General features: G+C 31.3%; 1 protein-coding gene across 1 annotated transcript in view; it reads left to right on the top strand.

The window, feature by feature from the left end:
- Positions 1-16,586, top strand: part of LOC140439785 (sensory neuron membrane protein 1-like) — a 126,854-nt gene that overhangs the window by 23,461 nt on the left and 86,807 nt on the right. Inside the window, exon 2 of the mRNA XM_072529924.1 lies at positions 7,373-7,530. Coding sequence (XP_072386025.1) covers positions 7,373-7,530 — 158 coding nt within the window. The remainder of the gene's footprint in view (positions 1-7,372; positions 7,531-16,586) is intronic.

Here is a 16,586-nt window from a genome sequence, read left to right as displayed (position 1 = left end):
AATTGCACGGTTAACTTTTACCAGAATGAGAAAACTTTTCTGTAATGGCATATCAGTATAACGCTCTGGATAAGAATTCTTCAATTTTATATTTTCTCTACCCTTGTAGCATTTGTAAATTACTTGGTATATATTGAAATCCCCTCGTATATGTATTAGAACACCGAAGAATATTTTCAATGTATTTCATTTTCTATCGGTATGTGTTAAAAAAACCGAAATACTATTTCGATCCCTTTTGCGTCGCCAAGTAATATAAACACGTTTTTAAAAGTTTGTTTATGTAAAACAGATGTGTATTTCCTTTTTATTTTTTTTATCGAAATCGCTTTAAGATATTTTTCGTCGTCAAATGAACAGAATATTTCAGTTTATGTATTTTGTTTATACTAAGTTGGGAAGCGAATGATTTTTAAGAATCACATTACTCTCGCTGAGGCGTTGTCAGAGACAACTGCTTCAGCGTTTAGTCCAAATTCGAATTTGTATTTTTGTTTTTTCGTTCTTCGCCCCTTTTCATGGACATCTAGTGTGTAGTGGCAGTTAATTGTAAAGTTCAATGTGTAATTGCAATATAATTCTACCTATTGCTGTTGTTTAAGAAGCTCAATCCAAAGTTTGTGTTCTAAACTTTCAACCTCAAGTTTATATTTGTCCTAAGAAGCCGTCTCAGAGCATCTTTCACAGTTTGGAGATGGATTTGACCGTGTGGCAGAGAAGGTAAATCTTTTATATCGCAATTTTGCGCAATCAAGGTAACTTCGTTTGTGTTTAAATTTCAAAGTAAAAATAGACGTTTTTTAATATTAATAATTGCTTTCATTAAAATTTAAGAATTTGTGATAATTAAGAAATATATGTCTTAGGGCGTGGTTAGCTGTCAATTTAATTGTTCTATTTTAAATTTAATGTTGACATATGACAGCTCGTTTTATTATTTTTAATATTAATTTGTTTTGGTTTTTTAAAGAAGGTTAACCTCTCTATGAAGAGTTTTATTTTAAAAATATTTCTTTATTTGTAACCATTTCTTTGTAAGTTTTGTAGCACCTCCCACTTGTAAACAGAGTTTGTAAACAGATAGGACAAAGTAAGGGTTTCTTTGTTATTTTGGTATTTATCTTTGTAACTATTAATCTAGTAATTTGTGCCATTTATTTTTGTAACTATTTGTGGTGAGACAACAATAAATTCCACAAGGAAACTAAGTTCCTGTATTTGGCTGTATACCATATATTAAAAATTTTTTTGAATAAAATCCTTTATAAAAAGGTATATAAAAAACCCAGTTGTGCTATGTAAAATTGACAAAACGTTTTCGGAATAAGTATTCCATCATCAGTGTCAAGTTAATACATGGATGTAGCCACTAAATATGGGGGTAAAAACCCTTTAAAAATTATTAAATGAAATTTAGTTTACATTATGTCTAATTTAAAATTAAGATGGTAAAGTTACCGTTGGATTGGTAACATGGCGACATATGACTCTACATTAAGTTGTAAGTCCTGAGACGGTATGTCTACGAGGACTTTAGTTGCTTTAATAAAGTCCTCGTAGACATAACGTCTCAGGACTTGCAACTTAATGTAGAGTCATATGTCGCCATGTTACCAATCCAACGGTAACTTTACCATCTTAATTTTAAATTAGACATAATGTAAACTAAATTTCATTTAATAATTTTTAAAGGGTTTTTACCCCCATATTTAGTGGCTACATCCATGTATTAACTTGACACTGATGATGGAATACTTATTCCGAAAACGTTTTGTCAATTTAACATAGCCCAACTGGGTTTTTATATACCTTTTTATAAAGGATTTTATTCAACAACAATAAATGTTTGATTTATTTCTTTAAACCATTTTTTTTATTTATTTAGAAAAAAAAGTTTATACCCCTTTTTTTAGTTTCATTTAAAAAGATATATTTTGCATTTCTAATAATTATTTTAATAGTTACAACTAGTTCTTATCGTTATAATTTGTCACCTCGAAGCAGCGTCCTTATTTTAAATAGCTAGAGGTCCTACCTGCTGTTTTTTTTTGTCCATTTGTTCCAGGAGATTCATGTAAGTACCCCTTTGATTCATTTTTGTAGTTGCTCCAATCCTCTTGCTATTCACTTATCTACGACCCAGCTACTCCAAATAAACCCTGAGTGCCGTTCGCATAAGTATCGTTTATTTTACTTGACCTATCTCCACCCCCAGTAATTTTTGTCCCCAATTTTCAACCCCTCATAGTAATACCCTATGTGGTAGGCAAAATATTAAGTTACACTCTTTTGTATAGAGTTAAGGCATGGACACTGAAACAATCCAACATTAAAAACCAGGAAGCATTCGAAATGTGGTGTTGCCGGTGCATTCTGAAAATATCATGAATGGAACGCAAAACAAACGCACAAGTTCTCGAACAACATCCTCAACTGTAAATAAAAATCAATTATTTTTGGAACATACCGATAAAAACCTCGGTAGTCTATTTCCCGTTAGAAAAGGTTTTTATTTACGACAAGTAATTGAATTTAAAAACACTTAATATTCATTCTATATGATCACGATACACGTCAGAGATCTAAGTTGACGTTGTTGCCAAATTTCAAAAAATTTCTGAATTTATTTTAAATCAAATATATCATATAATTATTGCAGAACAGGATCATAAAACAAAACAAATTAATATTCAATGTAAATAAATAAAAAAATTTTAAATAGAAAACAAGAATTAAGTAATAATCCTACGGTGAAAACAATTTGAGGCGCTTGTGTAGTATAAAGAAGTAAAATAGAATAAAAAAAACAACAGTTTTTTCATTACTTATTTACTTTGAAATATTTTGTTACAACTAGATTTTCAAATGTTAATCAATCTTCTGTTCAGCTTTTTTTAAGTTTCAGTTTTCTAATCGATACATTAAAATTGTGCATCTTATCGTTTTATATAATTTGTAAACAATGTAAAAAAAGTGTATTGCTTAAAAGTTACACATTAGTACATACTTCTGTTTTCAGATTTTAGTTTTTATTATACTTTTTTATTCATCTCACGGTTTTTTTAGAAAACCGTATCATACCAAAATAAAATCATCAGTTTAAACCTATAAAAAACTAAGCTTAATTTCAATGGTCAAAGGCTGTAACAATTTACTAATCCACTAATCGCTGCCACTTACTAATCACTGTCTATGTCACAGCTGCTACTGGAATCACTGTCACCGTTTATATTAATTAATTATAATAGGTAGAATTTTCTGTCTATGTAGGATATGCTCTCGGTCATACAACTTTTTAATTATTTTTCTGTATGGCTCTGTATAAATAATAAATCAAAGAAGCAACCATCTCTTTACAACGACTATTTAACATCTTATGCGACATTTTGGAACCAAATTTTACTAATTTACTTCTAAAAAAACGAGTTTAATTAATAGTAAATAATAAAAACAGATCTAAAGTGTCAACACCGCAACTATCAAATAAGTGTTAAAAATGTATGTCAAACTATCACCTTTGTTCGATCGTAGGTAAAGTGTGATCCAGACAAATTTGCTTTATAAACATGCTTTATTGTGGCGTTATAGTTGCTGTAATTCCCGTGTACTTGGCTAAAAGAGTCTAAGAAGGAACAGACCTACGACTTAAATATTTTGTGTTGGTATGATGTGACGTCACTTACTATGACGCAAATGACGTTAGTCGGGATTTATCCTGTACTAGCTGGTGGTTTAAAACGTGTTAAGGTCATTTTTAGAACATATAAAATCGCTTATTTTATTAATCAATCATAAAATACTTAAAAACAATTAGTTGAGTGCTTATATACCAACATTTTTTACGCATAAAAAAAGCTTAATCCTCGATGTTAAGGCCTTTTCACTAAGGAGTACTTGAAGCAGGCAATTATTTCTATAGTTCTAGTGGCGGAAGTGCGAAGGATGAAAAGAAAAATAATAAACACTGAAATTAATAAAGAAGAGTTTGTCGATAGACAATTGGTAGTACCTAATCAATTTTATAGTCCTCCATTAATAATAATGTGGTTAATTTCTCAGTGGAACCATACATTCATCCCATAGTATGTTTGCGTTACGGTTACAATATCTCTCAATGCAAAGCCAAATCTCGTTTTTGTCCATGCGTAAATGATCATTCTTCCGCTGAATGTAATTCCAAGTTGCAAATGTGCATTTACTGTAAATCTTCTGATAATCCTTCAATATCAAGAGATTGTCCAATGTTCAAGAAACAACATGACATAAAAAGGGTAGTGGCTTTCGAAAATGAGTTTTAGGGGTGTCAAATCATTGATTAATAATCCCGCTTATTCCAAAATTAATACCAACAATAGGTTTGATATATTAAATAGCCTTGAAAACTTAACCGATTTAGCACCAGCAAAAAAAACAATTCAGTGCGCTCCTATAAATAAATTAAAAATAAAATTATCTAATGCAACCGTGTTAGAATCAAAAACCAATAAAAGGCGGAGAACTCAAACTCCTCTCCAAACCCCAAGACCAAGTTATCCAGTATTTGAAAATCTCCATCAAAGCAATGGCAGGTGGAATAGCGATCGTTCTAACCAAGGTTAAGTAGTGCGGCCTACTCAGTTTAACCAAAAAGACGGGTCAGTACCACTCATTCTTAGTGGAATTACATTTCCTTAATTCCAGTTATTACAGTTTTTCCACTGATACTTGGTCGTGAGAGCCTCGTTTGTAATAACAGGGTTAACCAACGTAAAAGTGAGATTGACGTTTGGATGGGAGAGACGCATTACTACCCCATTAGAACCCGAAATTAGTACAGAGCTTAGTATTCAGGAATGGTTACCATGAATAAATGAAAGATATACAATAATTCATTGCTTTGATTGCTTCAAAGAATGAGGAAAAAATGTGGTTTAGCAATAGAACTAAGTTCTTAACACCATGAGGATCTCTTTTGGAGTTATTGAATAAAAACTAGTTTACAGCTTTTTAGCATTCTAAATTAGCCTGTATATGTTAAAAAACCGAAAAGTATTCTCAAACTTTTTGTGTTGCTGGGATTGATAATATAAACATTTCTGGTCTGTATATAATAATTTTAATTGCATTCTTTTGATCATTATTCCGCTTACCATTGCGCGTCAAATAAATATCCACTTAGGTTGGTGGGAAAATGATGCGGGGACAGAATGATGTCACTGTACGATGGAGCGCTAAAGCGTTTGTTGGTGTCATTGTTTAGTCCGGATTTTTCTTCAAATTCGTTATTGTTGTTCGTTATTCGTTTTCTGTTATCGGGAATTCAGTAATGTAAAATGTAGTGAAGTAGCACTGTGGAGTGTACTTAGGAGTTAAGATTTGAATTTGAAAGAGATAGCTTTCGGCATGTAGTCTTCAAAGCCGGCAATTTTTTTAAGTTGAGAGGTGAATTTGTGCTCAAAATGTTATTTGGCAGTTTTTGTTGAGATAATCGCCGATTGGTTGGGCTATGCCCTATGTGGAAGATTTGTAAAACGGCGTTTCCAACCATTTGGGAGGTCCGCATGGTTTTAAGAAAGAACTGAGTGGCCGAGTTTTGAAGATTTCAGTTTGTTGTCATCCAGGATAATCCAAAGCTCGAATCAGTGTCCAACTTCTCAAGATTTTTCCATTTTTATGTTTCATGGTCACCCCAGACTATTTGCAGCTTGTGTGGGGCAAAATTGTGTGTTGTTTGTAGTGTTTTGGATTCAATTCCAATCCCAAAAACTTTCTCAAAGGAAATACACCAGCCAGTGATACCAGGTACTTTTTATTAAAATTATTCAAAGTAAAAATAAACAATTTTTCATTAATAAAAAAAAAATTGCTTTCATGACAAACTAAAAAATTATAAATAAATAAAATTATAAGTTGTATTTATCAGCTAATTGTCGTATTAGTCTTCTTTTAAATAAAGTTAACTGTGATAACATTATTAAATTAATGTTTTAAAAAAGGTTAAATATTTCAGTTCGACATTATGACAGTCAGTATTATCCTTTTTGGACATTTGGTACATAACATAACATAAATTTGAATTGTTTTGTTTAAAGGTTAACCTCAATGTAAGCTCCGTTGAAAAATTTAGATAATTTTCATTTCTAATAATTATTTAAATAGTTACAACTAATTGTAACATTGTTATAACTATCGCCCATCCTGTAAGGTTTGTTGATAAATTGTGTTAATATTATTTGTAATAACTTGATGTGAAGTAATAATAAATGTGTAATGTTTCTCTCTAAACCGGGAATTGTAGAATTATTTTCTTTAAAACGATTTTCACCCTTTAATATTTTTTTCCGAAAGAAAAGCCTTTCTTTCCATCTAGCAAAAGGATTCTTTTAAACGGCGTCCATTTTAAATAGTTTAGGAACCTTCTTGTGTGTGGTGCCCAAGAAACCTATGTAAGTATTTTTTTGATTTCTCTCTTTGTAGTTACCCCTTCCAGTCCCTCCTTTATTCAATTACTTACGATCCAGCTCTCTAACTAAAACAAGAGTGGTCGTGCGCAAAACGTTCCCGTCTGTTTGCTTACCCTATCTCCAGCCCAAGAATTGCTAAGTTCCCACTTTCAACCCCCTATAAGAGATACCCAATGTGGTAGACAATATAGATCTTTACAGCTTTAAAACTTGTTTTTGTTTAAAAAACGGTAGCATTTAAAAATGATATTAAATAATTCAATGTTCAGTCGAAGCAGACACCCAAATAGTATTTAAAGAAAAAAAGTATATTGAAAAATTCGTCAGTCGCAACAGAAAACTAAAAGAAAAATAAATAGTTTTTATGTTTACGAGTAAATTTGTTTTTGCTAGCTTTCTGGGAACCGGAAATAAACTTCCAGTTCTACTAATATGGCATGCTTAAATGGAATCGGTTACTATTGTGTCTTTATTTCTTGTAGTTTTGACTGCACTAATCCTTGGACGGACAGAAACGGGTCGGAAGGACGGGACGCTAGAAACTTCTTACGGTGCCTATTCGTCGGGATGTTGGCGATCAGCAGGGCTAGCCTAACTGTGCTAGCAGCTATTTGGAATAGTAAGGTTGTAGACGTATTGAACCACTTTCTCAGGTTTTGAAGCCAAGATATTATTCTTCTCCCTGATCCTCTCTTTCCAAATATCTTGCCCTGAAGAATGAGTTGCAACAAGACAAGATATTCTAATTTGGGCTCTTTGATTTGCTCTCTTGCGCTACAAACTTAAAGATTAAAATTTTTCTTTAATATTTTTTTTATTTACATTTAGTTCTAAAGAGCATGTAGTTATAATAAATTGTAGTTTTAATATACGCATACCAATCAATTAATAGTAAATATATACATAATAATAAATTCCTTATTTTTTAGCAAACTGCCTTACGAAAACGAAACGAAATAAGAGGCATTTATCTAAAAATACCTTTTCCTCTAAACTTTAAGATATATTTCTTTAATGTGACAAACCCAATGGAAGTACACAATGGTGCAACTCCAATACTTCAACAAGTGGGACCATACTATTATGAGTAAGTATATCTGTGTATCTAAGTATAGCTATTTAAGATTATCGAGGCCGTTAACACCATCAAACGTTTTATGCAATTTGAAAAGGTAAAATTTTAAGTTTATATCGGAGTTAAATTCGGGAAGAATTGGAATTCCTACGCAATAATCTTGTGAATGATTCTGAAAAATTGAAGTAACTATAAATAGTTCATACCTAATATTATTTTTGTAGAATTTATTGGTTATATCAGGATTAACGAAATATTTAGTAGCTTCTGTACGAACCTGCATGACGTGTGTATACCCTCATATTATTATGTGCTAAATTATATGATTGAGATAAAACTGATTTATGTAAATTGGGTTCAATAATTCTACAATATTGTGAGCATATCGAGTGATTTGTTGAAATCTTAAGGGTTGGAATGTCTCTCTTAAAATACTTGTAAATGTTGGTTGTTGCAAAGGCATTTCATTTGGCCTAGCCTAGAGAATGGCTGTGGCCATTGTGATTTGGGCAACTCAGGTTGCCATCGTGTAGGTGCGGGTATATGTGTTAAATTGTGTCTCTGCGTCCGTGAAGATGATTTGTTAGATGATAAAAAATAATTCTAAGATTTTTGGAGATGTCTAATATTATTTTCTTGCTGACCTGCTAGACCTATATAAAACGTAGTTAAAGCTTTCTATTTTTAAATCCGTAAAATAGTTTCGAAACACAATTCAGATTTCTGCCTTAATCTGAGCCTTCTAAAAATTGTAAGGCAAAGCAGACGTTGATAAAGATGTTAATAGAGACATGGGGAATCTAAAATTTGCATTCCACGACATGTCTCCTCAACTAAGCAGAAATCATTAGCGAATTGGTTTCTTGTACTCATACAGAGTAGATTCGAATAAAATGAAAAAAACAGTCAAGATTTGATTTCACGTACAAAGCGTCTATGTATCTGTTTATACGTATTTCGCCTTAATAAGGCTCATCAGAACAGATATTCATAGGCGTTCTCAACGTGAAAAATAAATCTTTCCTGTCTTTAAGAAGCAACACTAAAATGGCTTCGAAACGGACGCAATAGCGACATCTGATAATAAATCCGTAAAATAGTTTCGAAACACAATTGAGATTTCTGCCTTAATCTGAGCCTTCTAAAAATTGCAAGGCAAAGCAGACGTTGATAAAGATGTTAATAGAGACATGGGGAATCTAAAATTTGCATTCCACGACATTTGCATTCATTTTATTCGGATCTACTCTGTATGAGTACAAGAAACCAATTAATGATTTCTGCTTAGTTGAGGAGACATGTCGTGGAATGCAAATTTTAGATTCCCCATGTCTCTATTAACATCTTTATCAACGTCTGCTTTGCCTTGCAATTTTTAGAAGGCTCAGATTAAGGCAGAAATCTGAATTGTGTTTCGAAACTATTTTACGGATTTATTATCAGATGTCGCATGTCGCTATTGCGTCCGTTTCGAAGCCATTTTAGTGTTGCTTCTTAAAGACAGGAAAGATTTATTTTTCACGTTGAGAACGCCTATGAATATCTGTTCTGATGACCCTTATTAAGGCGAAATACGTATAAACAGATACATAGACGCTTTGTACGTGAAATCAAATCTTGACTGTTTCTTTCACTTTCTATTTTTATTTTCCAATTACTATGGAATCCGTAGGTTAAACTGTTGCAGTTTTTTCTGGATATTAATTCGGTAGCGGTTAAATGTTTGAAGACTACGAGAATCTTTTGAATACCCTCTCACTAATGCGCCATTAAAGGATTGTTACACTCAAACGTACTTTTTAAAAAGGCTCTTTTAAAGGTACAACTAGCAAACTAACAGCACTTTTATCAATTAAGTTAGAATTGATATTTTCAACAGATATTAACAATATTTACATGAAATTATTAGATGATAACCTCTCTACGAAACTGCGATGGGCTGGGTTATTGTACTTTAAAGTTGCTAGGTTATTGTACATTAATTTACTGTTTCATCTCTTGCTCACAAGATGTGATATAGCCATCTAATTCTGCATTGCTTAAGTTGGGTCACGATATCTCCTTTCAGTACTTTATTAGTACCTACATTTGTTCTGCTTCTGTATTCATTTTGATTTGTTTTAGTTGATCCCAATATAGTTTTCATGATCTTTTCCTCCAATAATTGTAAGTTTTTTCATCTTTTTAGTGATTGTCAATATTTCTGTAGTTTCTTAAAATTCTGAACTCTATATGTTGACTTTTTTTTATTGGTTTTTCAATAATCTTTTTTTTCCCAATATGTTTTCCTCATTTGTTGATTTAAACTCGGTCCCATTGTCTCCAATTTCTCTTTGATTTCTGCTAGCATTTTTTTCATTATATTTTGGACCTTTACAATAATTACAATATCATCTAAGTAGGCGATTATTTTTTGTCCAGGTATTATTCTTACATTCTCTTTGTTTACATTTCGTAGTACATATTATTCTAATGCTAGATTAAACAGTTATGTTATGGATAAATAATCATCTCCTTGTTTTACCCATTTATATAAATAAATAAATAAAAATAAATTGATGTTTGGTCTTGGATCAGTTTCAATATCATTCAACAAATAAAAATAGAATTCCCATTTTTTTTAATTTCCTAGTATTCTTCCGAAATGACAAATTTGATTAAAGCAAATTATCTGTATCCTGTTGTTGAGTGCAAACAATTTATTTGTTCCAAAGTTTACTGTATATTAACGGTTTTCAACCAATAACAAAAAAAATTACCATCTCCAACGTGCTTTATGAGTTTTGACTAATTAATAACAGTACTCACGAATCTACTTGCTTATTAAAATATTGTAACCATAGATTAACTTCGAGTTTAGCCTCATCTAGTCGAATTAATGAATTGTTATTAAAATGTTTAAGAAAGAGTTGGACATTATTTTGTGAAGGCCTTGATCTGCTACATAACCATATGATTAGTTTACTATATACTCTTAAAATATCCAAATCTTCTAATTAGATTTAATATTAATTTGATTGCACCAGCATTTCAAACACTATGCTAAAAATCTTGGTAAAATATACTATGATGCATTGCAAAAAGTTTCTGAAAGTGTTTTCTTCTGGTACGTCTAGGTTAAATCTTATGTGTATATGAGATTAAGCCACAATTGATTGTAATTAAAATTAAATTTTTAACTAATTATTTGACGTTTCGATTTCCACTCCAGAAATCGTTTAAAAAAAAGATCATTTAATAATTATGTGAAAAGAGTGTAACTAATAACGTATAATATAAACCCACCAGCAGTTGGCTAATCTTTGCTATATAATCGGGTGTCATAGAGACCTATGCTTTGAAGGTTGAAGGTATTTACTACAACAATTGGGTGCTCGTTTATTTTATGAGTTTATTTTTCTTCATCAAAAATATCTTCGTATGAAAAAAAAACTAGTTAAAAAAATTATATTTAAGTTAATAAAAAAAAATTTGTTGGAATTGTTAAGTATTCAGTATACTGTATAATAATTTATTTATTAAATAAACTAAACGCCTTCAATATCAACATATAACCTAATATTTATAAAAAACAGTATACATTTCAACTACTTAAGAACAACTTACTCAACAACTTAATATACAGTAAACTTTGGAACAAATAAATTGTTTGCATTCAACAACAGGATACAGATAACTTGCTTTAATCAAATTTGTCATTTCGGAAGAATACTAGGAAATTAAAAAAAAAATTGGAATTCTATTATTTTTATGAAGACGTCTATTCCATAATTTTTTTATAGATTGTGTTCTAAGAAAATAATTTTTATAGAAATAACATTTAAATCATTTTTGATTGATTGATGATCTTTGATGCATTTTTATTTGTTGAATGATATTGAAACTGATCTAAGACCAAACACCAATTTATCTTTATTTATTTATTTATATAAATGGGTAAAACGAGATGATTATTTATCCATAGTATTTGCGGACAACTTAGAAGACCTACAAGTTCTTATGAACAAAATCACGTATTACAGTCAACAATATGGACTCAATATAAACGTTAAGAAGACAAAGCTTATGATAATTAGCAAGAAAAGAATAACAGAAGGTCAACTCTACGTCAACCAATCCCCTGTAGAAAGAGTGACGCATTACAACTATCTCAGCGCCATAATAAATGAAGAATGGACCAATAACCAGGAGATTAGAGCACGCATCGAAAAAGCTAGATCCACCTTCAATCGGATGGAGAGTCACAACCTCTCTCTTGATACAAAAGTAAGAATACTGCGATGCTACGTCTTCTCTGTCCTTTTTATGGTGTTGAATCGTGGACCTTGAACGAAGATATGTGCAGAAAACTGGAAGCATTTGAGATGTGGCTATATCGGAAAATGCTTAAGATCCCGTGGACTTACCAAGTCACAAATGAGGAGGTCCTCAGAAGAATAAATAAGAACCGAGAGGTACTGACCACCATCAAATCTCGAAAGTTACAGTTCTTCGGACATATTATGCGAAATGAATCCAGATATGCTCTCCTTCAAGCCATCCTACAAGAAAAATTTTTGGAAAACGAGGTCCAGGAAGAAGAAGAACATTTTGGGTAAAAAACCTCAAAATCTGGTTCAATACAACATCTGTGCAGCTTTTCCGCGCTGCAGCAGATAAGATAAAGATTGCCATGATGATCGCCAACATTCGTAACGGATAGGCACATCAAGAAGAATACATTTCAAAAATGCATTACCCGAAAAGATGAAAATGTTTTGCCCTTCGAACTTCCACGACTACAAACAAAACACCTAAATGGCATTTTACTAAAATATTATAAATCACCCTCACAAATTAAGAGACAAGTACAACCAATGAAGTACGATATTTTGATTATATGTGTCAACTTCGTAAAAAGTCGTGAACACAGTGAAAACAAGGTATGATATAGTATTTTTCATATAAAAATGCGTGCACGTCCCAATTTATATAAAGTGACGTGACTTACATTTAAAATTTCCAAAACGTCAACCTTAGAGTTCAAATTTTCTTAACACAGCTAATAATACGAAACCCATACGGAACTGCTCAATCTTTCATAGGCGTCAACATGGTATATAATCAGAAAAATGTAATCATCATTATATTGGGAATTTTAGAATTATATTAATTAAATAACCAAAAACATTTGTTATTATTAATAATATAAATTTTATGAAATAACTCTTTAAAACTAATATCCTACAAAATAATAATTTTAATTGAATATATTAGACAATTGTACGCAACTGATATGGGAATACTTCAAATTTTTTGACAGTTCAGCGTGTGGCAAAATTGTTTAAAGTGTTGCCGCTTTTTTAGAGTAAGAATTTTGTTTATGTTTTGATTTCTTACACAATTTGATCATAATATATAATATATTAATAAATTGTATTTATAAATACATATTAAATTTAGATTAACAGGCACAGGCACTGGAAAAAGAAGTGTAAAGGGATGGGGCTGTCTATTGGGAATGAAACGTTATACACGTTGCACTATGAAGATGACCAGGTAGTTATTGCCCGAGACAAGAAAGACCTGGAGTATATGGCTAGAAAACTAATGGAAGAGTACAAAAAATGGGGCCTCGGGAAAATTAAGAAATGCGATCAATGTATATATTTGGGGGTAAAACTAACAAAGACAGGAAAAACTGATTAAGCCATAAAAGACAGAATAACCAAAGGTAAACGAGTTATAGGTGCATTGAATTCAGTACTATGGCAGAAAAATATAAGACCGGAAACGAAAAAAAGAATATATAATACCATATTGAAACCAGTAATCGTCTATGACTCAGAAGTATGGCAAGATTGCTCGTGATGTTTTGTTATTCCCTTTCTTCTATCTTGTGGAATTCCTTGTTTATAAACAACAAAGGGTAGTCAATTTATGTTAAAACCTCCGTTAGGAGGACTAAGTGTCAGTATAAACGAGCATGAAATATACATCAAAAGCGGAAATTTTGACAAATCACAGATATGCAGCATTCCTGAGACCATGAGCACAGAGTACAATCAAAAGATGCATCAATAATCATGAAAGAAACAGACATGAAAACGAGACAAATTAAAGAATTAGCTTTTATCCTATTTAATGAAGAAAAACGTGTAGCAAACCCATCAGCAGAATGTAGAAGGTTTTGGTTGTCAATACTAAAATAATAATCTACAATACGAATATAAGAATAACTTCCTGAGCCACATCATTTACCATAATAAATACATGTAAAACCCACAATACATAAACATATAATGTATGAACACACAATACATAAATCAAGTAACATACAATATATAAGTAAGTCAACCGTCAATTTTGAAAGACATAACCCGCTCAACAAGTTATTGGTTATACTATTTTCACACAATTCTTAAATGATCTTTTTTGAAAATAATTTCCAGACTTTATATAGAAACATCAAAAATATTTGCTAATGTAATTTTTATTACAATCAGTTGTGGCTTAATCACAAATAAATATAATATCTAATGACGTATTTCAAAACGAAAAAAAAATGAAGAGGTAGGAAGTTATTACTATGATAATTTTTCGACTGTTCTAACAACCATTCAAATTTCGTCATTTTGTGTCATGTGGAACAATTTCACCCAATCATGTCAACATTAGACTGATAATTGCATTCAGTGCAATTTTCAATCCCTATGACAACACGATCGAGTTTGACAACTTCATCCAAATAAATTTCAAAATGTCACGTTTCGGCAATGAGGATGTTCAAAGTATAAATGCGCTAATCAAAGAAAAAATTCCCAGAAATACAACAGTCACTACAGTCACAAATATATTTGGGTAATATTCATGGAATTTTGCTGCGGACGAGAATATGAGTTGAATGAACATAGAAGCTTAGAAGAATTGGCGTTGATACTAAAAGATTGGGCCGTCAATATAAGAAAGAAAAACGGGGACGAATTCAAATCTCGATCAAGAACACCACAACAAGATTATAAATATTATGCGTGGTACTAGATCTTCTATAGTAGAGAACAGCAACGAATCTAATGTTAACTTAAATTTTAATAATTGTACTTTCACTAACTATACTTTTAATAAATAAATGTTTCGTTATGTTGAGTTATGATTTTTTTTTTCGAAAAATTATCCGCCGAATATCCCTCGGATATTGATGAATGCCTCATAATTTCATGACAAATTTCTCAAGCTCGTTGCTTGGTAACAGCACTTAGCCTTCGGCTTCGTGCTGTTACCAAGGAACGAGCTTTCGATTGTCATGAAATTATCTCGTCTGTTATCAATGTCCTAGGGATATTACTACTGATAATATGATATGATAATGATAATACTGATAATAATGATAATTACTCATCAAATCTCTTTGTTTTACCTATAAAGTAATATTAAATTGTATAATTATTATTTTATTTATATATATATATATATATATATATATATATATATATATATATATATATATATATATATATATATTCCGGGGACAAAAATAAATTGATTGTTACCTTAGAACAAAAATGTACACAAAAAAAAAGTTACAGCCTTTTGAAGTTACAAAATAAAAATTGTTTTTTTGCATTATCTCCTAAACTACTTGACATTTTTTAATAAAAATGGACACGTTACTTTTTTGTTCTGAAAGAATTTTTCATATAAAAAAAAACAACAAAATCTAAGCGCACAGAAAAATTTTAAGAGGGGTGTGCAGCCCTAAATCCCCCCAAACTTTTGAGTACGTTCAAATCAAATGAATTTTGTGGCATCATTAGTTTAACACATTATTTTTAATACTTTTTTGCCTCTTATCACTTTTTCGAAAAACTAATTTTTTTCTAGTTGGCCTTAAAATTACAATTATTAGTTTCTACGGATACAATAACTACAAACAGTTCCATCAATAATAGTCAATAATTTGAAGCTATCATTTATTGTGTGAATAAGATTAATATTAAAAATTTTGATATTACGATGACCTACACATTTCAGGAAATGGCAGATATGCATTTAACTTTGGGTAAGTTGGATCAGATTAAATTATAATTTCAATAAACTGTCGGGAATATCGTAGGTGAATGTCAAGGAAATAGTGCAGCAGCCGCAAGGCGTTATGCAGTAAAATACCCCAATCGAAATACACCCGATAAATGATAATTTCTGACCATTGACCGTCGTTTACGGGAAACGGGTATATTCCAACCGCAAGTTGTTGGCAATAGTGGACGAGACTACCTTCAATAGAAATGGAATAACACACACCATCATAACGAGAACATTTGGACCGACGAAAATCCTCACGCCAAAAAAACGACTCATCACCAAAGGACTTTCAAAGTTAATGTTTGGGCAGGAATTGTGGATAACAATCTAATAGGTCCAGTATTTCTTCTCAACAATTTAAATGTTGATAATTATTTGCAGTTCTTGGCAAACGATTTACAAGAGTATTTGGAAGAAGTGAATATTGTAATAAGGCAAAATATTATATGGTTTCTACAAGATGGCGCTCCACCGCATTACAGTAATGAAGTCCGGGAATACCTTTGCAGGCAGTATCCTGGTCGGTGGATTGGAAGGGGTCGTAACGCATGACAAAGTGACAAAGTGTATTCTGTAATAATAGAGGACGAACAACAATTGAGGGTTAGAATAATTAAAGCTTCAAATCAATTTCGTCAGAAAAATATGATTTTTCAGCGCATTCGGTTTTCCTTATTAAAATGATACCGAATGCATATTGAAGAAAATGGGGGTCATGTTGAACATTTATTGTAATATCATATTTATAGAGATTATAGACATTTTTTGTACTTGTTAATTCATTCAATCCATTTATTTAGTTGCACGTAATTTTTTAAAGGTTAATGAAAAGGGCCGTAACTCAATAAAAACTGTTTTTTGAAAAAAGTGATAAGGGGCAAAAAAATTTTAAAAATAATGTTTTAAATTAATGATGCAACAAAATTCATTTGATGTGAACGTACTCAAAAGTTTGGGTGGATTTAAGGCTGCACACCCCGCTTAAAATTTGTCTTTGCTTTTAGATT

The sequence above is a fragment of the Diabrotica undecimpunctata genome, chromosome 4, assembly GCF_040954645.1.
Source record: "Diabrotica undecimpunctata isolate CICGRU chromosome 4, icDiaUnde3, whole genome shotgun sequence".
In the NCBI taxonomy this organism is placed as follows: Eukaryota; Metazoa; Arthropoda; class Insecta; order Coleoptera; family Chrysomelidae; genus Diabrotica; species Diabrotica undecimpunctata.
The sequence above is the reverse complement of the archived record's forward strand: the minus strand, read 5'-3'. Positions and strand labels throughout refer to the sequence as shown.